The 21,882-nt window shown below is 63.5% G+C and overlaps 4 protein-coding genes and 4 non-coding genes across 8 annotated transcripts; all 8 read right to left on the reverse strand.

The window, feature by feature from the left end:
* Positions 1-1,372: 1,372 nt before the first annotated feature.
* CD68 (CD68 molecule) lies at positions 1,373-3,327 on the reverse strand. Its single transcript, XM_039231561.1, has 6 exons — positions 3,176-3,327; positions 2,684-3,096; positions 2,425-2,544; positions 2,201-2,273; positions 1,939-2,109; positions 1,373-1,690 (listed from the first exon to the last, which is right to left on the reverse strand). Exons 1-6 carry the CDS (start codon positions 3,222-3,224, stop codon positions 1,557-1,559), a joined length of 960 nt encoding a protein of 319 aa, XP_039087492.1. The 5' UTR covers positions 3,225-3,327; the 3' UTR covers positions 1,373-1,556.
* Positions 3,328-3,802: 475 nt separating this feature from the next.
* EIF4A1 (eukaryotic translation initiation factor 4A1) lies at positions 3,803-9,608 on the reverse strand. The gene is made up of 11 exons (XM_039231560.1): positions 9,541-9,608; positions 8,213-8,261; positions 7,679-7,811; positions 7,105-7,244; positions 6,025-6,193; positions 5,604-5,713; positions 5,275-5,418; positions 5,060-5,197; positions 4,856-4,945; positions 4,533-4,612; positions 3,803-4,447 (listed from the first exon to the last, which is right to left on the reverse strand). Exons 1-11 carry the CDS (start codon positions 9,561-9,563, stop codon positions 4,303-4,305), a joined length of 1,221 nt encoding a protein of 406 aa, XP_039087491.1. The 5' UTR covers positions 9,564-9,608; the 3' UTR covers positions 3,803-4,302.
* Positions 4,684-4,823, reverse strand: LOC120231488. The gene has a single exon (XR_005528340.1). It is a non-coding gene; the product is annotated as a small nucleolar RNA SNORA67 (small nucleolar RNA).
* On the reverse strand, positions 5,794-5,936 carry LOC120231493. Its single transcript, XR_005528345.1, has one exon. It is a non-coding gene; the product is annotated as a small nucleolar RNA SNORD10 (small nucleolar RNA).
* Positions 6,649-6,791, reverse strand: LOC120231491. The gene has a single exon (XR_005528343.1). It is a non-coding gene; the product is annotated as a small nucleolar RNA SNORA48 (small nucleolar RNA).
* On the reverse strand, positions 7,510-7,644 carry LOC120231490. Its single transcript, XR_005528342.1, has one exon. It is a non-coding gene; the product is annotated as a small nucleolar RNA SNORA48 (small nucleolar RNA).
* A 789-nt stretch (positions 9,609-10,397) lies between the features above and the next one.
* On the reverse strand, positions 10,398-17,654 carry SENP3 (SUMO specific peptidase 3). Its single transcript, XM_039231559.1, has 11 exons — positions 17,460-17,654; positions 15,909-16,634; positions 14,864-15,103; positions 14,649-14,760; positions 14,129-14,276; positions 13,952-13,999; positions 13,508-13,585; positions 11,791-11,928; positions 11,544-11,627; positions 11,379-11,429; positions 10,398-10,941 (listed from the first exon to the last, which is right to left on the reverse strand). Exons 2-11 carry the CDS (start codon positions 16,621-16,623, stop codon positions 10,831-10,833), a joined length of 1,725 nt encoding a protein of 574 aa, XP_039087490.1. The 5' UTR covers positions 16,624-16,634; positions 17,460-17,654; the 3' UTR covers positions 10,398-10,830.
* A 1,036-nt stretch (positions 17,655-18,690) lies between these two features.
* On the reverse strand, positions 18,691-21,355 carry LOC120231372 (tumor necrosis factor ligand superfamily member 13-like). Its single transcript, XM_039231472.1, has 6 exons — positions 20,387-21,355; positions 19,973-20,051; positions 19,775-19,822; positions 19,511-19,629; positions 19,234-19,372; positions 18,691-18,997 (listed from the first exon to the last, which is right to left on the reverse strand). The coding sequence occupies exons 1-6, from the start codon at positions 20,642-20,644 to the stop codon at positions 18,888-18,890; spliced, it is 753 nt and encodes a 250-aa protein (XP_039087403.1). The 5' UTR covers positions 20,645-21,355; the 3' UTR covers positions 18,691-18,887.
* Positions 21,356-21,882: the final 527 nt, after the last annotated feature.

A 21,882-nucleotide genomic window follows, 5' to 3' on the forward strand; every position in this document is an offset into this window, starting at 1 on the left:
GGCCACGTTTACCCTCCTTCCTTTCTTGGCGCCTTCTGCGCGGCGCCATCTTGTCTTCCCCCGGCCGACGTCGCCTCGTTCGAAGTTGAGAGAGAAGGAGCCTGAGTCTCCAAAAGGGCGTTGGGTGGGGGCGGCGTAGCGCCCCGTCTGCGGTGCTCTCGGCGTCTCCGGAGGGAACGGCGCCGGTGGCAGCGGGTCGGCCGGCGCCGAAGCTGCGCGCAGGGCCCGTGGCCCTCCCTCCCCCGGTTCGCCCGGGCCTCGGCGGCTGCGAGCGCCAGAAGCTGCTGGGCCGGGACCCGAAGCAGAAGAGGCGGCGGTGGGGAAGGCGAGCCCCAGGCCCTGCGGGGCCCGGCACCCGCCGAGGGCTCCCTCCCGCCCCGCCGGCCCCCCGCCGCGTGCAGGGCACGATGGCCCCGCGGCCCCTCTCGGGGAGTGATGCCCTCCGCCCCCCAGCGCCCAGCCCTCCTGGTGGAGGCGGGCCTGACCGTCGCGCCCTGGCGGCCTGGCGCCGCCGCAGCCATCCAGCAGCCGTTTTTGGCCGCACTCCGCAGGGTCACACGGGACGTTGGGGACGCGGTGGGGGGCCTGCTGGGGAGCCGCGCCGCGAGCAGGCCGCCCCCAGCGGGGTGGGTGTCGGGCCTTCCCGGGCTCCTACCATCGGAACGGCCCCGTCCTGTCCCCCAGCCTTCGCCCTGTGGCCCTGTCGTGGTGCAGGCTGTGGCCGCCTGGGAGGCCCTTTCTAGAATCGCGGCACAGGCTGTTCTGCGGGTGCCACCCCCTCCCACCAGGTAGACCACCCCTGGGGGACCTGAGGTTGGCCTGGCGGGTGGCTCAGGGCTGGAGGGGTGTTGTCCCTAGGAGCACCGAGGGAACTTGCAGGTGCGGGTCAGAGTACCCACAGCTGTCAGGGCTGATGCAACACTTTGCAGGTGACAGCGCAGGATCCCTGGTGCAGTGAGGATTGGGGGGGGAGGCAGGGAGGGCAGAGCCGAGCGTTCTCGTTGCTAAGGAGCCTGCAGAAAGGAACTGACACAGGTGTGACCTTCCCGCCCATGCCGGTCAGCTGTTGCTACCTGCTCACCTGTAGTTGCTGAACAGGACTGGAGGGTGGAGGACCCAGAGAAGGCAGCCAGAGGCCCGGAAGAGGAGGAGGCAGGGGTGGAGGCAGAGACCCTCCGCCAGCTGTGCCAGGCCGGGGGGGGGGGGGGGGGGGGGGGGGGGGGGGGGGTGCGGGGTGTGAACCCTCCTGGGCATGTGGTCACTCGTGTGTTTTCGTCCCTTGCTAGCGGCCTGGCTCCCAGAGATTCAAGCGTGGAAGGCGCAGAAAGCTGCGGGACAGGAAACTCCGGCCGGAAGAGGATGGGAAACCAAGGACAGAGGTCGGAGCAGGTTTTATTTTTCTGGGGGCCAGGGAGGAGAGACTTGTCACATCGCATAAACCCCTGTCCCCTCGTCCCTCCCGGACTGCAGTCCTGTTCTTGAAGAGCGAGAGGGAAGGGGAGGCAACTTTTGGGAGAAATGAGGGGGCCCCGGGGTCCCGTGTTGGGGCCACGAGCTCAGAGGGGCTGGTAGGCGGGTGGGCGTCTCCGGACGACACAGAGCGCGGTGAGCACCAGGGCGAGGAGGCCGAGGGAGGCGACACCGATGAGGAGGGGCAGCAGGAGGACATGGTCGCTGGGACAGGGGAAACCTGGCGGGAGGGGAGGGCAAGTCGGCGTGGCGGTGGTGCTGGGGGAGGGGGGAGGCAGGGGACAGGGAGGAGCTCCCCGAGCAGCCTCTGAGCAGCCAGTAAAAGGGGACAAGGGGGCAAAGCCTTGCAGAGGGAGGCCAGCGGCTCTGTGGTCATAAAGTGGAGGGGAGGGGAGGGGAGGGGAGGCGCGAGGCCCAGGGTGGGCGGTCAGCGCAGCGGGACCCTAGTGGGAGGCAGATAGTTCTTACTTGGCCCAAAGGCCCCCGAGGGTGGCAGCCGGGCAGCCTGGAGCTTCAGGTGCAGCAGGTCGAGGCGCAGCGCTGGGGACAGAGTGACGCTCGCGTTCCCGCAGCTGAGGCTCTGGCCCAGGGGGGCCCGCAGAGCTCGAAGGGATGCGTTCTCGACGGAGAAGGTCCACTCTGGAAGAGTGAGCCCAGGTCGGCGCTGGGTCCGCGTCCCCACCCCTCGGCTCAGGCTCCCCGCCCCCCCCCGGGAGGGCAGGTCACTCACGTGCTGCCTGTGGGAAGGACACGTTGTACTCCAGAGCCGCGTAGTTCAAGTAGACCGCGCTCTGCTGCAGCTCCTGCAGAGGGGACCGGGAAGGCTCAGGGTGGGGTGGCATCCGAGGCCGGGGAGGGGTGGGGAGGTGGCATCTGTGGCTGGGGAGGGGGTGGGGTCGGAGCGCAGCGAGGGACAGACAGGGAAAGGGCGCGTGGCGGGTGAGGGCACAGTACCTGCTCGAATCCAAAGCTGAGCTGTCCGTAGGGGAAGGAGAGAAGCAGGTGGGGGTGGGCACCCTCACAGACCCCCTGCGCCGTGGTTTTGTTGGGGTTCAGCACAGAGGTGCCCCAGGCCTGCAGGGGATCAGCGGTTTCGTAAGACCTAACGTGCGGCCCCAGGTCCCCTTCATGCCACCCGGCGCCCTTCTCCCCTTTTCTGTCTGAGCCGCGGCCTCACCGGCCTCCCCTTGTGTCCAGGGTCCTCGCACTTTACCTCTCCTCCGCCCTGGGTCGGGTACAGGATTCCGATCTGGATCTGGGCTTGGAGCCGGACGCAGGGCTGGGAGCCGTTAGCCCACATGTAGTCTCCTACGGCGCCCTTGGAGCCTGGGCTCGGACTTGGAGGGGGTGGAGGCGGTCCTGGCTGTGGGGTACTGGTGGGAGCTCTCGGGCTGGTGGCCGTGCTGTTGCTCATCGTCGGGTTGACAGTGGCGTTTCCGTGGCTGGGGGTGGTGTTGGTATGGTGGCCAGCCGTCGTGGGCTCGTGGCTGGTGGTGTCCGGCGTGGTGGCTCTGTGGCTGGTTGTCGAGGGTCTTGCTGTGCTCTCTGTAGCTGTGGGCGTCACCGTGAAGGATGGCAGCAGAGTGGCTGATTTTTTGTGAGGACAGCCATTCTGTGTCCCCTGGGCTTTGGGCAGAGGAACAGACTGGTTAGCGGCCCACAGCTCTCTCCCTAGGGCCCCTCCTCTCCGGGCCTGGGTCCTTACCCGCTAGAAGCCCCAGCAAGGCCCCCGAGAAAACCACCACCAGCCTCATGGTAGGGCGGCCGCACCCAGTCGGTCTGCGTAGGGGCGTCAGAACTAGCTGCTCGCCGAACCCTCTTCCCTCCACTGTCTCTTGGGAAAGGAGGAATTAAGCGGCTGACTTCCTGCAGCTGAGAGCGGCCGTCCCCAACCTGACTCAGGCACCTCAGCCCCAGCCACCAACCACTTAGTCACTGAACTGTTGTCACAAAGTTAGGGGTTTGGCCCTGGCACCACTGGCGTTTTGTTTGGGGGCCGCTGGTCTTAGGGACTCACTGGTCTGCTTTAGCAGAGCCCTGGGAGGGGAGGGGTCCCAAGGGAACCAGTGGGGAGACCTCCCTCCTCACCCCCCCCCAGGAAGGGGTCCCGTGGGTCCTGGAAGGTTCTCCCTCCCTCTTCCATCTGTCACTTCCTCTTGGAGACGCGTGAGGCACTTGTGATGGTGCCCATGCCCAGCCCCTTACAGAGGGTCACGTTATGCAGTCATTGTGACCATTTCCCGGGTGTCCCACAGGAGCAGCACAGGGGAAGGAGACGCACCCAGTGACAGGTGGGGAGGGGAGGGGAGGCAAGAAAGTGAGGAGCCCAGCAGGCAGTTTCCAAGTAATTTTATTCAGAATTTTGTGTTTGTTTCCTGAATCAATAAATACTATACAAAACAATGTAAAAATGGCTACCATTTTCTCTCCCCTGCTCCCCCACCTGGGGACAACCCCTTGGGCCACGTAACTCAAGGGCGCTCCAGATTTGGTCCAGGTCAGTGAGGTTGACACTACCAGCCCCTTGCGTCCTCTTCGGAGAGGCCGGCCGGGCAGGGCAGAGCCTCTGGGGTTTGGAGGCTGACTGGGTTATGGAGATGGATTAGTGTTTTTGGGAGAAGAGACGGCGCCTGGGGCAGGAATCTGCCCCAAAGAAAAGGGTGTCTAAAATGTTCACGGTTCCTTCTTTTGCCTCAAAAAGTGACATTTATTCAAAGAAAAAAAAAAAGAAAAAAAAATGACAAGATGTCCATCCCTTGGCTCCCTTCCCTCCCCCCTCTGCTCCTCCTCAGCCCCCCAAGGACTGAGCCCTGGGTGGGGCCGGGCAGCCCCTCAGATGAGGTCGGCAACGTTGAGGGGCATCTCCTCAATGGACGTGTTGTAGAAGGTCTCGATGTCGCGCAGGGTTCTCTTGTCTTCTTCCGTCACCATGTTGATGGCCACACCCTTGCGGCCGAACCGGCCGCCGCGACCGATTCTGTGGGAAACGGGGCGCGTCCCAATGAAGGAAAGGGGGGTAGGCGGGAGCCGCGGCTCGGGGAGCAGAGGGGGCAAGCGCTTACCTGTGGATGTAGTTCTCCCTGTTGGTGGGAAGGTCATAGTTGATGACTAGGGACACCTGCTGCACGTCAATGCCTCGGGCCTGGGCCAAGGAGAGGGCGGCTTCAGCGCGGGAACGGGAAGGGGACGCCCCGTCCACAAGGGACTGGGGACAAGTGTGGGCAGCCGGAGGCAGGCAGAGGACACCAGCGTCCCCGCCCGCCACGGCCTCGGGCGTGCCACGTCCTGTCCCAAGCTGCTACTTTCCGGAGGAGGGCACGGGCAGGCCCCTCGGAGAGGGAATCACCTTGGACTTGCCCTTCCTCCTTCCCCGCCTGCTACTCACCAGCAGGTCGGTGGTGATGAGTACTCTGCTGGAGCCCGAGCGGAACTCCCTCATGATAACATCTCGCTCCTTTTGGTCCATGTCTCCGTGCTGCAACAGCAAGCGGGGGGGGGGGGGGGGGGGGGGGTGGAGTGCGTCCTGAGCACCGGCGGAGCGCGGGCCAAGGACCCACGAGCCGCCGGGGCCGAGGCGCCGAGGACTCACCATGGCGGACACGGTGAAGTCTCGGGCGTGCATCTTCTCGGTGAGCCAGTCCACCTTCCTCCGGGTGTTGATGAATATGACTGCCTGCGTGATGGTCAGGGTCTCGTACAAGTCACACAGCGTGTCCAGCTTCCACTCCTGGGGGTGGGGCGGGGCGATCAGTCAGGGGCCCCACCGCCACCCGCCGCAGGCCCGCCTCCTGCACCGGGCCCCACCTCTCGCTCCACGTTGATGTAGAACTGGCGGATACCCTCCAGGGTCAGCTCCTCTTTCTTGACCAGAATTCGAATGGGGTCCCTCATGAACTTCTTGGTCACCTCAAGCACGTCGGAAGGCATCGTAGCGGACAGCAAGACCACCTAAGGGAGACGAGAAGCCTCAAGGCAGGGGACCTCCCACGAGGCCGCCCCCTTCCCCACTGCCCCCCAAATCCTAGGCCCGAGGCGAGACCCCGCGAGTTCCTGCCGTTCCCGTGGCGCCTGCTGTGGCTGTCCTACCTTCCCACCCCCGCCACACTGGCACAAGCCCCAACCCGCTTTCTCACCTGGGTGTTACTGTTGAGCTTCTGGAATATGTCATAGATCTGGTCCTTGAACCCGCGGCTTAACATTTCGTCAGCTTCGTCCAGCACGAACATCTTGATGTATTTGGGCGCTACGGGGAGAAACGCGCCGCAACATTAAACGCTGTGAAATCAGACTCCGCTCTCCCAAGAAAGAACAGGGGGCAGGTCTGCTCTCAGAATACAAAGGCTGATCCTCTGCCCGACCCCCTCCCCACGCCGGGCCAGGCAACAGACCTGGGAAGTAGAACACTCCCCGGGCTAAGGCGGGAGCCAAGCCGGGCTCAGATGACACGCATGGGTTCATCACAGAGCAGCTATTCCACGGGCGGAAAGGGACGGCCGAGGACCGAGGTGGTCATCGGGGGAGAATGGGGAAGTCGGGGAGAAGGTGGACACTCACAGAGGTATCTCCGGTTAAGCATGTCGAACACACGTCCCGGGGTCCCCACGATGATATGGGGTGCTTCCATCTGAAGCTTCTGCACCTCAGCACGTACGTTGGTCCCTCCGATGCAGGCGTGGCAGGAGGCACCCATGTAATCTCCTAACGCCATGACTACCTTCTGTATCTGAACCCAGAGGAAAAAAACCCGTATGTGCCAGGCCCCCAGTGCAAATCAGTTCTCTCCAAATCAGACCTGCGCTGCTAAACTCGCTTTCCAGACAAGAAACTGAGGCAGATACAAGACCACCCTGCCAAGAAGTGACAGACTCGGGATGTGAACTTGTGAAACATACAAGGATTCACGCCAAAAGTGACCCATTCATTAGATCTTGAAGCGACCAGCTTAGCGAACGGGATGACCTCTGTTGTCCTGCCACTAAATCTGTGCTACAGAATGTGTTCCCTCTATACGCTGATGCCCTAAGGAATCCCTTCTAGAGTTTCTTTACTTACTTTGCCTTAACCAGGAGTTAGTACACAATCATCCTGTTATTTCCCCAGAGTGTTCAAAACTAACTTACAAAAAGACTTGTATTTCTGATTCTCCTCAAAGACCCCAAGAAAGTCTATCGTTAGGATTAATGTGCCCCAGGCATGAAACAGCTCTGGCCACCAACCCAGGCATCAAGCTAGGATGAACAAAGGACTGCGTCTGCTCTGCCCCAGGCTGATATAAGAGCACCACCATCGCCGAGGTGTCTCTTTGCCCATTGCCAGGGGGTTTGTCCATAAAACAGCCACCAAACTTGCTCAACGAGCTGGGCCCCACCTAGCAGCCTTTTCCTTGGACTCAGGAAATGGGTGGAGAAAAGGATGCTTATTGTTTGGTTAGGAGAAGACACATAATTAACCCCAACCAGCCTTCAGAGATCCAGAAGTCCTTGGCTCCTTTTCCTTAGAGCATCTCTGCCCCGTGGCTTCAGTTCTCCCGAAGCGGTGCTGCTTCTTAGGGAGCACACCTCTCAGATTTTTTGGTCATGCTTCGCATTGACCTTAACCCTGGCTGCCACCAGGGGAGGGAAGCTGCACACTCACCTGCTGAGCCAGCTCTCTAGTAGGTGCCAGGACCAAGGCCTGTGTAGCCTTTAGATCCAATTCAATCTGTTGCAGAATCGATATGGCAAAAGTGGCTGTTTTCCCAGTCCCGGATTGGGCTTGAGCGATCACGTCGTAACCTAAACAGATCAGGAGAAACCGGACATGAATACGTACATTTCGGGATCACGAGGCGTTCGAGGCTCTGCGTAACAAGCACTTGGTAAGAGCGAAGTGCCTCAGACTTCATCCCACAACCACCTGGTGCCCAAACGGGAACATCTAGACAGGAACTCAGACTATTAACTCATTTAGGACAGCCCAAAGCTGACCTCTGACCTAAAAAATACAAACAGTAGTCAAGAACCGGCTAAAATGCCACCTCACTGACCTCCAACCAGCAACCCGTGTGTCCAGGGCATGAACCAGGCACCGGCACAGACTGAAAGCCAAGCTGGGATAGACAAGGAATTGCTTTGCCCCAGACTGATATGAGGCTAGCACCACTGACCAGATGCCACTCTACCCAGATCAGGGACCGTCAAGAACTCGTTCTGGGGCGGAAGAATCTTACCCTTGATACAAGGAAGAATGGCTCGCTGCTGGATGGCAGAAGGCTTCTCGAAACCATAGGCATAGATGCCCCGGAGCAGAGACTCGGAGAGGTTCATGTCGTCAAAGCTGTCAACGATCTCATTCCAGTTACTCTGTGGGGCGCAAGGAGATTCACAAAGCAGGAAGGGGACGCTGGATCCCAGCACTGGAGCAAATAGGGCCTGAAACCTGCACCAAAGCACCACAGCCCAGGCATCTCCTCCCTCCGGGGGAGCCGGCTGGCCCTATGTGATTTGGAAAGTCGCTCTAAGGGACCAGTCCACTTATAAAAAGAGTGGCCAGACAGTGTAGCACGAACCAAACTCCACAGGAAGGACGGGTTTCACTCACACACACCCGGGGCCGGCCCTATTTATAACAAATCACTGGAAGGGATTCAGGATGGGGGGTGGAAGGGACCGTCCACTTGGCAATTAGGCAAGCAGCACCCAGAAACCAGGAGACACTGCCTTCCCCAGACACGAAGGACAATGGCCCAGGGGTCCAATCTCACCTCGATGACGCCTTCGGGCTCCATCCCATCGGGGCCATTGTCTCTGGATCTGTTGGTTTAAAGTAGAAGCAGGCCGACTGAGACGCCGGAAGTCCCGACGACCAGGCTCTTCCTACCAGAAACCAGCCTCACACGATGCCCTCAGCCCACGCTCCCGACCCGACCACCCCACCGCTTCCCAGGAGACACAGTACTCGATTTACAACAGAGTCAGGCCTCTGCCCCCAACACCGAGGGGCCGATCCTCCCCGAAGGCCCGCAGGCTGGAAGGAACGCCGCCGAGCTTCCGGGGGCCCTGGGGTGGTCTCCGCGGCCGGGCCCACGTGTCCCGGGCCGGGCCGCTCCGAGTCCGAGCGCGTGCACCTCCCACCGCGGCCCCGGCGCGCCGGAAGTCCCGCCCCGCACCTCCCTGATGCGAGGGTAGGACATCCCCTTCCCCCCACGTCACTCCGCCCGCGCCCTCCCCCACCCCCTCCAGCCCGTCTCCCCCCCTCGCGGTGCCCGGATGTGGGAGGCCGCGGGCGGTGGCGGCCTCGCGCACAATGAGCCCCAGCCGAGCTAGCGAAGGGGGAGATTGCACAACACTGAGAAGCGAAGCGGGCTGGGGGAGGGGAGCCCCTCGGGCCGCCATGTGCTCGCTCCCTCGCCCACCCGGCGGCGTCTCTTCCCCCAGCCCCCCGCCCAGCCACGGCACAATCCACAGCCCGCCCGCCCCCGTCGCGAAATGGCGTCGCCCTCCCATACCTCAGGCCGCTCACCCCCGAAGGAAAGTGGACCTGCCCATCCGCAGTTTGCCAATTGCCCGGCTCGTGCGGCAAAATGGACCCGCCCGCCCGGCGCCGGGTGGGCTCCCGGCGCCTCACGCGGCCGCTCCTCGGGGTCAGGCTCGGTCCTGGCCGTCAAGAAAACCAGCACACTGAACGGCCGGCTTCTTCCGCCCCGACCCATCACTCCGCGCGACGACGCGCCCGGCTCGAAGGACCCGGGCGCCCCCGCTCCGACGAGTGGTCCCGTCGGAACCCTCCGGAATCCCGAGCGCGCGCGAGCCCTCCCTCCGCCACAGAGGCGCCCGGCCCCGCCGTCCCGGGTCACGCGCGGCGGCGGCCGCCTCCGCCTCCCACGCCCGGTCGCGGCCTCGCCTGGCGCTCGGCTCCGGCCTCCCGGCAGGCCGCGCCCGCTCGCTCCCCAGGACCGGGCCTCCCGGCGTGGCTGCCCCGCAACCCCGGGGGATGGGGGCCCAGGGCGGTGGGCTTCGGCTCTCCCCGCGGGACCCTCGGGAGGGAGCGGCTGGGTAAGTAACCTAGACCTCTTGCAAAAGGGTTTCTTACCGGGAATCCTGACTCGCAGACATGATCCTTAGAAACTAGGGCGGAGTGCCCGCCTATCGACAACTTATAGAGCGCCCGACCCCGCCCCAGCCATCGCATTGGCTTGCCCGCCTCGGCCCCGCCTGCCGACGCTCCGCGCCTCGGCGTGACGTCGGCTCGCAGGCGCTCCGGCCCGAGGCCGCCATTGGATAGCCTGAGCGCTTGTCAAGGGGAAGACCCGCCCCGCGGCCCCATTGGCTGTAGGGCCCGCCTTTCTCGCCGGTGCGGAAGTGACATATGGGAGTCGGGCCTCGAGGTCTGGCAGCCATCTTGGGGCCCAGCGCCCCTACACGTGCGGAGGCGAGAGCGCCCTGGTCATGTGGCCCAGCGGGCCCTATCACGCGAGAGGGGCGAGGTTTCAGCCTCCAGGGACTTCCGGGCTCCCGAGACCGCTGCTTCCCTTCGCCTCTGTCCTGGGTCTGCCCTGGACCCACATTCTATTTCGTTCCCTCCTGCAGCAAAGGTAGATCGGATACCGCCCCGCCCCGCCCCGGGGGCACTGGGGGTGATGGGATCCGGCGGTAGGGTTCCTGGTGCCCCAGGGACGGGCAGGGATGGCTTCCCCGGCATCTAGCGATCTTGGCCGCCTCCCTTAAGTGTCCTGGTCCCCAGCTCCAGCACCTCTCAAAGCTCCCTTAGGGACGTCACCGGGGAGCTCTTTAGGGATGATACAGACAGGGTGCGGGCCAACGAGCCAGGGGGGAAGGCTGCGACCTCCATACCCGTGAAAGGGGAGTCCCTGTTAAGGGACTGCTGCATCAAAGCCTGAGGGCTAGCATATCCACTAGGCTGAGGCCTCTTAAGGAAGACCACCACTGTGTATCTCCAAAGGATCCTTTATTGACCAGAGCAGGGCCGTGGCGTTTATATATATGTATAAAAAAAAGTTTAAAGATCTGGCAGGCAGGAATCCCTTCTCCCGCCCACCACCCCCGGTACAGATTTTCCTGCCCCTGCCCCTGCACACGGAAGGGGGGTGACTGCCCCACCCAGACCGCACCGCCAGGCTCCCCCACTGCAGAGGGAACAAGAGGCTTTTCCACGGCCACCCCCTGAACATCAGAAATCAACAGGTATTCTCTCAAAAGAAAAAAAAAATACAGAACTCCATTAAAACATTTAAATATGAAAAACCAAAGGGAATCGGGTGGGAGAGGCAAGAGAGGGAAGGAATGGGAGTTTCTGGGGCAGGAGGGCCCCCCATGTCCCCACGCCCGTTCATGAATGGGCTTGAGGCCCGGGATACGAGGCTCACACAGTGAGTTTGCAGTGACACAGCTCCTTGTAGATCTGCCGACGAAGTTTGGGCATGTCCTGCTGGGTGAAGCTGAAGGGCTGGGCCAGGGCCAGGTGCTTGCAGTACTGGGTGTTAACAAAGCAGCCCGTGAGCATCCTCCCCAGCGGGGCCCGTGCTCCACCCTCACGGAAGCGACAGCCCTCCCTGGAACTTTCAGAGAACATCCACATTTCACAAAGAAAGGGAGCCAAGGGGGCTCAAAGTCGGACCCTCGAGTCATTGCTCTTGGTACCTGAAACACCCAGTGTTAAGAGAAAATACTCTGCATTGGCGGTCGGGAGGCAGCTCTTATCAGGGGCCAGAGACCAAGGACCAAGAGCGGCGTCCCGATGTGGGATGGGGAAGCCAGGAGAGGCCCAGCGAAACCCGCGTTTCCGCATCCTGACACGTAAGGTTACTCCCTGCTCTGCAAGGGGCTGTGAGCCAAATGGGGGTGCGGGGGGGCGCAGAACAGCCTCCCTCCTCCTGCCACCCAACCTTACCCCAAAGGCCACCTGCTTACCTGTAACACAAAGGCACCGCAGTCACTGTCATTATTCTGCCTGGCCACATTCTAGGGAAGGAGAAGGTGGGCCCTTCAACCCGGAGGCTCCTAGGGGTGTGGCCTCAACTTTGGCCTCTGGCCTTCCCTCAATCACCACCCCGACCCTGCCCTCTAGAAACTCACCATTTTGAAGTAACCTTTCCAGCCCTGGTGGAAATCCAGCCGGTCTTTCTTCACGGCCTCTGCCTGTAGATACTTGGCAATATGCTGTGCGGATGGCGAAGAGGAAGAGGTGATGCCCTGGGTCTCCCGCGTGAGCCCAGGGTGCGGCGCTCACAGACACCAAGCCCCCCTTTCGGCCTAGAGTGCCCCGCCACCGGACTCCCCTCCCCCTCCCAACGCCTCCCGCCTCCCTCCGTCCCTGCCGGACCTTGGGGCAGCGGCGGTTCAGGGTGCGCTGCGAGTCAAAGTAGGTGATGGTGCGGCGCCTCACGTCCACAGAGATGAGGGACCAGTGCACCTCCAGGTGGATGGGGATCAGCAGTAGCTCCTTGTTGAAGATGTCCACCTGCAGGGGCCGTGCCGGGGGCCCGGTCAGATGGCACGAGAGCCCCGCCTACCGTCACGAGGTGGGTCACGAGAGGGGTGGAGGGGCAGGCAGAGAGCCACGGCGGGGGCGCCCCCCCAGGCCCAGCCCCCCGCCGGGAGGCAGGTCAGAGGGGCAGCATTGGAGCACACCCCTGAGAGCCCAGGATGGCCCAGGGACTCTGCACACATTGACGGTCTGAGTGCTCAGCAGCTAAGGAGCCTGGCTCGGCAGTCTGGGCCCAGACCCTCCTCACTGTACTAGCTCGTGGCCATGGGCGGGCCCCTCTGTACGCCTCAGTTCTCTTAACTGTAAGAGGCTGGAAATAAGAGCCCCAACCTCCTGTTTGTTTTGAGAACGAAGTCCCACTAAGGACAACATCGGGTACCCAGCACGGGGTCCGTCGGTTCACACGACAATCCTATGAGGAAGTTCTCTGCTTCAATCTGACAGGGAAGAAACCGCAGCTCAGGAGCTAAGGCAGCTCGCCGAAGGTCACAGAAGAGGCAGAAGTGGGATTCAAAGGCAAGTATGGAGAAGGCCAAGTCCTTTCTCTGTGCATCACCCCGCCTCTCCCGGGAGGGCGTGCGCTCCTCAACCGGGGGACAGAATCTAAGAGACGCTGGAGCCCGCGGCCCCACCTCACTGTAAACATCTCCTGGCCTTTGAACTGCAGGGCAGGGAAACTAACGAGAGGAGAAAAGAACTGTTTTTCCCCCTCACCAAGCCTGCTCCCTCCTAGTTGTTTTCCGCAGTGACGTCCGCTACAAACACAGCCATCACCCCGATTCCGAGCTTCTCTTCGTCCCCACGCCCGACCCGTCAGAAAGCACTACGGGTTCTACCTGCAAAACCCACCCCAGAGGGGGCTCCTGCTCCTCCCTCAGCGGCCTGGCCGAGTGTCTGTCTGGCCTGTGCTCGCCGCCTCGTCCGTCTGCTTCCACTCGCCCCACTTCCGATCTACGTCAAACGGGAGGCGCTTCCCAGCCGGCCTAAAACTCGTCAGTGGCTTCTCGACGCGCACGGGCAGGGCCGGCCTCCTCACCCCATCCTCCAGGCCGCATGCAGTCGACTCTCTGGCCCAACTTCTGATCCCCGTCCCTCGGCTCACTCTGCTCCAACCCGCCGCACCCCGCTGTGGGCCTTCTGTGTCCCAAACACTCCCGCCTCGCGTCCCGAGTACCTGCTACCCCCTTTGCCTAACCCACTCGTGCCCCAGAGCCGCACGTGGCTGGCCCACGCCATTCCAGGCTCAGCGAAGAGAGGCCTCCCCGGGCCACCCCAGCGAGAGGACGCACGGCCCATACTGCCGCGTCTCCCTCGTGACTCATTCACGGCACCCGGCACCGGCTGAAACTCAGCTTCCTTGTTCACACCGCACAGGGCAGCACGTGTTCCTTCCCACCGAGTCTTCAGTCCCCACAACAGCACCGCACACACAGCAGACCCCTAATCTGTGGGGGCCTGAGTGAGCGGGCTTGGGGAAAGGGCCCCTGGGAAGCAGACTCCACTGCTGTACGGGCAAGGGTGTCCCCCGAGCAGCTGTGAACGGACAACTCACGTTTTTGGTCCACCTTTTCACCCCGTCGTAGCCCCTGGTGCGGAGCTTGTCGTAGAAGAAGCTGTTGAAGAAGTGCACCTGGGCCGACGACACAGCGGAGCCGGAGTTAGCAGAGCCCGGGCCCGCCCGCCGCGTCCCCTCTGCCCGTCCACGCCGCGTCGCGATGGCTCCAGGGGCCAGTTTCAACAGCCTCCAGTCCAGTTCATTGAGGCAAAACCCCAGTTCTCTCCCTGCTGCCCATCCCCCACCTGTGGGGTCAGCCACAGGGACAACCACTGCCGACGGGGCCGACGGGGCCGGTCTGGATTTACCCGAGTGCCTTCCACCGCCTCCCCCGCAACACACAGCCTCCTCGTGTAACGCGGGCGGCACCCACGGGGCTAACCCAGCTGCTGGGCAGCGCAGCACCCCTCCTGGGGACCGGAGTGCCCGGGGCAGACCTACCTTCTCAGGAACCGTGTCCATGACCAGGTCTCCGTACATGTTCATCACCTGCGGAGAAGACGGGATACAACTTGCCATGAGGGGTGCAGCATGGTCACAGGGCTCCCCCAAGCAGAGGGCCCCAGACACCCTGCGCCCCAAATCCCCTTTGAGGCCCGTTCCTCCACCCCTCCTCACCTGGTCGTTGAGCCAGTTCTGTCCGTACAAGGTCCCCAGGTCGTCCATCGTCAGCACGTGCCGCTTGTAGGCCACCCGGAAGCCCCTCACCATGGCGTTGCCCGGCATCCGCTGGTATGACTGGATCAGCTGCAGCACCAGGCCCTTCCTGAGTAGGCCAAGGGCAGAGTCACAAGGGACGAGGGGCCCAGGGCATACAGAGGACCCTCTGCTGCCCAGAATAAGGATCTGTCTCACCTAGTCCTCGTCAGGGCTCACGTATCCGCCCGAGGGCCCGCTGCAGTGCCCGCTCCCCAGAACGAGGCACGTGAACACGGAGCGTATTTCAGGGTCCCGGGTAAGCACCGCCCTCATCGGTGCACGGGGGGGGCTTCGCGCCTCACCTGCAGAGTCCTCCCCCTCGGTTCCAGCTCCCTCCTCCTCCCACCAGTCTACCCCTTGGGGAGAGAGAGAAGGCGGTGGCATTCGTCCCGGCCCCTCGTCCCAGCCCCATCCTGAGGACGCCTCTGTCCGGCCTCACCTGGACGGCGTGGAGAACTCCTGCTGGAAGATGTCCTCCAGCTTCTCCACCACCTCATCCGTGCTGAGGGGGATGAGGCTGCCGTACATCTGAAGGAATTCATCCAAGATGCCTGAGAGGAGGGGGAGAGGGGCGCGCTGAGGCCTCCGGCCCTCAGCTTAGGCGCCGGCCGAGAGCGGACGGGCAGCCATCCCAGGCCGGCGGGGCTCCCTTACTCTGCACGCAGGTCACATGCTCCTCTCGCAGCGGGCTGTGCTGGCCGGCCTTTTCCCCAGGCCGCTCCGCCCCCTCTGCGGGGCCCAGGTCGGAGCCCTGGAAAAGCTCCTGGGCCACGTGGTCCCCGATGCTGCACACGTTGCTGATAAGGATGCTGGCGTCGGGGGGTGCCAGACCTCGCTCCCCTTCCGACCCGGGTGGTCCCCCAAAGCCATTGGGAAGAGTACAGGAGAGGAGGCCTAGAGCGCGGGGGAAACAGGATGCGGGGGAGACACTGGTTCAGAACAAGGAACAGTGAGAAGGTGAAACGATACACACGACTTATGAGACCACGAGGACGAAGCAAAACGGAATCTACCGACATAAACTCTAAGGAACGAATGGGAACCGTAAAGGCTGAGAGAAGCGCGCCTCCGAGGCTACGGAGGGCAGGGGCGAAGAGGTGCTACTCGCAGGACGGAAGCAAGAAGAGACTGAGATTCAGGGAGAGGGACACGTCAGATCTTTACCACCGCCGTCTACCGAGCCCCGAGTACAGCACCCGGCACACAGTAAAGGCTCAATAAAGGCTCCCGTGACTAATTAAAATGGAGCCCAAAACCGTCTGGGTCTCCAAAGGAAACATTCCGAGTGGGAACGTCACACACGACTGTACGGGTGAGGACTACTCAGAAAAATCCCATCCCAGCACGGGGAGGACGGCGCCCTTTGCAGACGCACCCGCAGGGCCCCTTTATTCTGAAAGGCCAGACGACGGGGGGAGTTTACGTGGACGATGAGACTAACTTTCTGAAACCACATCTCCCGACCTCACCCGCACGTGGGACACCTGCTCGGCTCGGGGACCCTGTAACCCAGCCTTGACGATCTCCCCAGACTTAGTTCCTGCTCAGAGCGGGGCCTAGGACATTTCACAGCTATTCCGGACCCCCTGGCTCTGCTGTCCCGCCTTCCTGAGGCCCGGGTCTCACCGCAGCAAGACGCTCCCCATCCGCCAGGGTCTGAGCCCTCCCCCCACCCTTCCCGCACTCATTCCCACCTTACCGGAGTCAGGATCCAGGGGAGACTTTGGAGTCCACCTTAATCCGTCTTCCTCCACCGGGGGCCCAGAGGACATCGGTGGAGACCCTCTCACCCCATCCTCAGCCATGAGAGCACCTAGCAGACCGAGCCGGGGCGGCGGCGGCCCCCGAGGGGAGTCAAAACGACAACAGGGGGATGGCACCTGTGGCGTCGCACCCCCTTCCTGGGGTGAAAGATGGTTCTTGGGGTGTGCGAGGCTCCGCCGCCGGCCCCGGTGGCGCCCCCAAAGCTTCCAGTGGAATGTCAGCGAGGTGCTTTTTGAGTAGAGCAGCATCCGGAAGGCTCTCATGGCTCTGCGGCGGCGCTGCGAGCAGGTTTTCCGATGGGTGGGGCGGGGAGGGCGAGGCCGCTGGGAGGCTCCCAGCTGACCCCATCTGGGGGGCAGCCTCCAAGCTGCCACTTCCTCTTCCTCATCTTCATCCTCCTCCTCCTCCTCTTCCTCCTCCTCTTCACTAGCTGAGGCATCGAAGGAGGGCCGAGGGACAGGGAGGCGCCTGGCTGCCACTGTGGTCCCCGACCCGGGGTCTGGCCCAAACCCTCCACCTGATTTGAGTCGGGGTTTGGGGGGTGGGGGCCAGCGAAGCCGCTCCCGCCTGGGACTGGAGTAAGCCGGGGCTATGCCAGGTCCAGGAGGCTCAGGCCCCCAAGACCCGGTCCCTTGTATAGTCTCTTTCATCTTCCAGCAGCCTGTAAAACAACGGTTAGGGCGTCAGAACGCAACCGTCCTGTATCCCAGTTCCTCCTCTGGAATTAAATACAAATGACCTAAGAAAAGAAGAAAATCTGCAAAACTCCTAATTTCTGATCTTTTCGACTCACACAGTCCACAAAGGGCCCTTTACGGTCCATGCCATCATCTCTCCCCCGACCAGAGCGGAGCAAGGGACAACAGCTAAGCAGCAGGCCTCGGGGACCTTACTTCTCAGACCCCCAGGTTAAACCCAGTATTTTCAGTGTTCGATGCCACCCGGGGTATCCTAATCGAGAACCTAGTAAGGGAAATGGCTCAGCAGGAGAATCCTGACACGATACAGAGATGCGTGAGAACACAGCTTCCACAGGGAAACCGAGGTTTAGAGTGGGAAGAGAGTTCTCCACCACCTCGGAATGAATGGGGTGGGGAGGGGAGGGTGCAGGCATGCCCGGGTCGTCTCGGGAGGTCCCCGGAGAGAACGGGGATCCCAGGGCTACGGTTCAGGTAGTAACATCTGATGAAAACGGAAGAATGTTAAAGGAAACTGAAAGAGAACCCGATCGGTGCCCAGGCAGCCGGATCGAGCCGCTGGGGCCGAAGTGAGCCGCGAGGGAGCCCGGTTGGCCCAACCCCCCTCTCCTGCTCCGCTCCCGGGGGCCAGAATGCGTCCCGCACCGGTTTGGTCCCGGGCCGTTCGGCGCCCGAGGGCCTGAAGAAGCCCCTTCGAGGGCCTGCTGGGCCCCGGTTAGGTGGGAATGAGATCCAGGAATGGGAGAGGCCGCGGCAGGGCTGGGGGGAAGGGCAGGGGGCGTCCTCACCGAGAGCGGGGAAGCCGGGCGGACGGGCCCGAGGGCGGGCGTCTCCGGCCTCAGGCTTCCCGGCTCATCTCTCCGGCGACGGCGGCGGCTCCGCCACTCCTGCTGTCCTCAGGCGCAGCCCTCTCAATTCAGGATTCCAACGCCTGTGGGCCGCGCGCCGCGCCGCCGAGCCGCCCCGCCGCGGCCGCCGCTCGCTCTGCTCCAGCCTCCACCTCCACCACCTCCCCCTCCTCCTCCTCCTCCTCCTCCTCCTCCTTCCCCTCCCGCGAGCCCCAGGCCCACCGGCGCTGGCGGCGCACGATTAGTACGTCACGCCCGGCGGACAGCGCCGGCGCGGCCAGCACGCGCCTAGTCCCGCCTACCCTCGAACGTAGACGCCACGGGACCGTCCCGCCCCCGAGCCGCGTGCCCGGCTGCGCCTGCGCAAGCCCGCTGCTCCGGGCCGCGCGCGGCTGGCTCCTCACGCTCCCTCTTGCGCCTGCGTGTCCCCCCTCCGCTGCGGGTCCCGCTGACTGGCGCCTCTCGGCGCTGGAGGGGCGCGAACCCCGGGGGCCCCGGGACCTCGGTCCCAGGGGCCGCGCCGGAGGGCAGCCGGGAGGGCGGGGAGATCCCGGGACGGGGACGGGGCCGAGGCAAGGCCCCGGGGGAAGTGGAGGCCGTTTACACTTTCATTTAACTTTAAGCAGGGTCTGGAGCAGAACGAAGAGCTCCGAGGGGGTGAAGGAAGCGCAGCCTTCGGGCGCACGACTTGCCCGAGGCCGCGCGGCGACCCGTCCCCGCCCCGCGGGGGGCTTGGAGGGCCCGCCACGGCAGGGGAGTGGAGAGCGGGAGAGGCGGGGCTTGGCGCCTGTAATGTGTCCGCAAGGGGACCGCCGTCGTCGTCCGGCACCCCCCGCAGACGGGGCGCGCGATGAACACACCCCTGGAGATAGAGACGGGAGCCGGGGCCGCGTTGGTGGAGAGGGAGGCGAGGGCGGGGCTTCTTGCGGGGCGAGGCGGCAGCGGGGGGACCTGGCGGGCGGCGTGGCGCGGGGGACCGGGAGTCTCCCTGAGTGGAGGGAGGCTTCGTGGGCTTCTGCCACCGGGCAGGCTGCTTCTCTCGAGCTGCCGCTAGGTGGTGGTGCTGTTCTGGAAGCGTTCCAGTGGGACCCAAAGTAGGTGTCCACCAAGGCCCGGCAATGTCCCCCTCTCCTCCCCCCCACCCCCCAAGAATGTGGGCCTGGAAGGGGGACAAGAGCAAGAAATTCTACTTCTTTAATATCCATGAGATCAAAGTCCAGGGGATGGGGGCGGAAAGGGAAAGGGGATTCGTCAGTTGGCAAGCCCAGGGTTCCAGTGAACCCCAGAAGAGGCCTCTGGTGGTGGTGGCCCTCGGCTGCCTCCAGTAAGTCCCCACCCTAGCCGTCCAAGCTGGAGGCCGCCTCAAAATCAGAGTTTCACAAAGCCCAGGAAGGTTCCAGATGGAGAGAGGCTAAGCTTCGCCCTTCCCCGGGGGATTGTGACACTGAGAACATCCCCGTGGTGGAGGTGGAAGACACCTGAGAGGCGGGAGAGAAGGGTGCTCAGCGAGGTCGCGCAGACCCTCTGATGCCTCCCCTCCCTTCTCCAGCTCAAACCCTTTCCTGCTTCCTGTCCTCCATTCCTCAGATCAGCCTCTCCACCCAGGCTTCCAGCCCAGCCCCCCTGCTTCCTCGTCCCCAGGCCCCCCCACCCCCGGGGTCAGAAACACCCTGCTCTTCCCGCGTCCCCCCTGCACCGCCCACAGGGCTCCCACCTGCACTGTAGCAGCTGTTGTAGGCCCAGTCGGGGTTGGAAGGCATACTTCGTATACATCGGAATAGCGTCTCCTGGCTTCCCCGGCCCTCCCGGGACACCACCTGACCCATGGTGAAAGTCACATCGTGGAACAGGACCTGGCGGGGGACGAGAGGGCGTGGCTCAGTGCTGGGAGGCCTCGGGAGCCTGGACACGAGATAGGAACAGAGGGGTCCGGGCCCCTGGAGAAGAGACCTGCGGCCCCCACGTGAGGCCTAGGGTATGTCTGGGATTACCTGGCTATACAGCAGGTAAACTCCAGTGTCCCAGACTCGAACAACGTATCCTTGGGCCTCCAGGCTTCTCCCACGCTTAAGGGCTGGCTGCCACATCACCTCTGTCACATCAGAGTCCTCTGGGGGTGCCGAGGGTGGCGGTCAGGATTGCCCTGCCTTCTCAGATGCCCCGCCCCTGCAGGTGCCCTTAGGCCCAGGTACCAGCCCCCCCCCCGCCCCCCATCCTGCCCCTCCCCCAAAGTCACTCCTGAAAGCAGGGCTCACCCTTGGAGGTGATGTTGATGGGAATGAGGTGCAGAACGGAGTGCTTCTCTGAGGAGAGAAGGGACTCTAAGCAGCGCCCACCGGCCCCAGCGGCCCTGTGCTCCGCCCCTCCGCCCTCACCCTGGCTTCGGATAACCGGCTCCAGACCCCCATGCGGCTGGGTCACCTCCCACCCCGGCTGCGCCCCGGAGGCCTCACTCTTCTGTTTATGGGTGAGCACTGCTCTCTTTCTCCGGGACCTCTCCCCATTCTCCCAGGCTTCCAGGGCATCAGGGCTCTGCTCACGGAAAGAGGGTCGGGGTTAGGCTGAGATGCAAGCGTCCCGGGCAGCCTTTCTCCCCAGCCGGCCCCCTCCCTCCGCCCCAGGAGTGCCTCACATCTCATGCACTTTTCCCCAGCAACCTGAGTCTCGGTGCTGGCTCTCCTCCAGGATCTGTTAGGTACGAGAAGCATTAATCTTTAACAATTTCCTTTCCTGGAACGGCTGCTCCCTTGACCTCCAAACCTGGGACCCTCTCCTGCACCCGGCTCACAACTCGGCAGGCCGACAGGCCCCAGAGGTGGCCCTGGCATCCATCCCTTTCTCCCCCACGCCCTTCTCCCCTCACTCACCTGCTCCCGGACGCTCGGCCACGGATGCCCTTCTTCCTCCTTGCAGGGCCCCCCCGGCCTCTGCAGCCGAGTCACCTCTCTCCTTAGGTTTTGCAGCTCTGTTTGCTGGGTCAGCAGGGCCATGGCACACGCCACAGCCCCTAGAGCCGCCCCCCAACTCAACCAGAGGGCGACTGAGAGCGCGGGCTCCCGGGCCGGGGCCCCCATGTCTCCCGGCGGCCCTCTGGGCGCCGGCAAGGAAGGAGATGCGGCTGGCATGAGCTGGGGACCCTGCAGAGAGCGGTGGCCTCAGGAGTGGGGTGGCGAGGAGGTGGTGGGGAGGGTGGGGGCGCAGAAGGGAAGAAGAAGAGCGTTACGCAAGGGAGAAATAAAAAGGAACTTGAGAATAAAAAGGAAGGAGGAGGAAAGCCGGCTAGGGGCACCGCTGGCGCGCCTGGCACCCCACTGCGGGGCCCACGGTGTCTTGAGACACCCCCCTGCCCCCCCCACACACCCTTCTCCAGCCTCAGGAGAATTTGGTGACAGTCTCTGGGAACGACGGGACTGCCAGTGACACCCAGGAAGCAGCCAGAGCACGGGAACCCTGGGAGGGCCCCGGGAGTGGGGGAGGGCAGGTCGGCTGGCTCCGGGGCATGGAGCCAAGAGCAGGGATGGAGGGACACGCCGGGCGCCTCGGGGGTCACGGGGTGGCGGGGACGAGACCCTCTGGCTGAGCCTCGGGAGAGGCCTCTGGGCCAGTCGGCTGCGAAGGACCGAAGGTGCGAAAGGAGGGGAGGGGGCGGATGGGGAGGAGAAGCAAGAGACTGGCCGCGCTCTGGGGTTAGGGCCAGGCCGGGTGTGTTGGAAGAAGGCCTGCGCTACTCCCTGGGCTGAACTTGGCAAGCGGGACTTCCTGTTTCCCGAGAAATCTCTTACATAAGGCGCTGCTCACAGAGAGACAGAGGCAGCCCCGAGCACCCTACCCCTGCAGGGCTCCTGCCCCGGCCCCCGGGGGCCCCCCCGGCCTGCCGCTTCCTGACCCCGAGCTCCCCCGGGGCCTGCTCCCACCCCGCGTCCGGGCCAGGGCTTGGGCCCGCACCTGCCCAACGCCCAGAGGCTCCCCGCTCCTCCCAGCCCAGCTGGGGATCACCCTGGGGAGGAAGCCCGCCTCCTAGGTAAATGAGGCCGCCTTGGCTGGACCTTGGGCAGAGGATTTTTTTCCTGGCAGTTTGCCTTTCTGCTCCCTGCTCAGGCCTCAGAGGTCAGAGGCATGTGGGTCCCCATTCCTGAGCCCGGACATGCACCCCACTCTTCGGTGCACAGACCCCCGTGCCGTGGCCCTCGCCTACCCTGAGAAATGTTCCCAGTAAAGAGAGAGAGCACGGGAGCACCCGGGTGGCTCAGTCAGTTAAGCGTCCGACTCCGGCTAAGGTCATGATCTCACGGTTCGCGAGTTCGAGCCCCGCGTCGGGCTCTGTGCTGACAGCCCGGAGCCCGGAGCTGCTTCACACTCTGTG

The sequence above is a fragment of the Hyaena hyaena genome, unplaced genomic scaffold (genome assembly GCF_003009895.1).
Source record: "Hyaena hyaena isolate Hyena2069 unplaced genomic scaffold, ASM300989v1 scaffold_58, whole genome shotgun sequence".
NCBI lineage: Eukaryota > Metazoa > Chordata > Mammalia > Carnivora > Hyaenidae > Hyaena > Hyaena hyaena.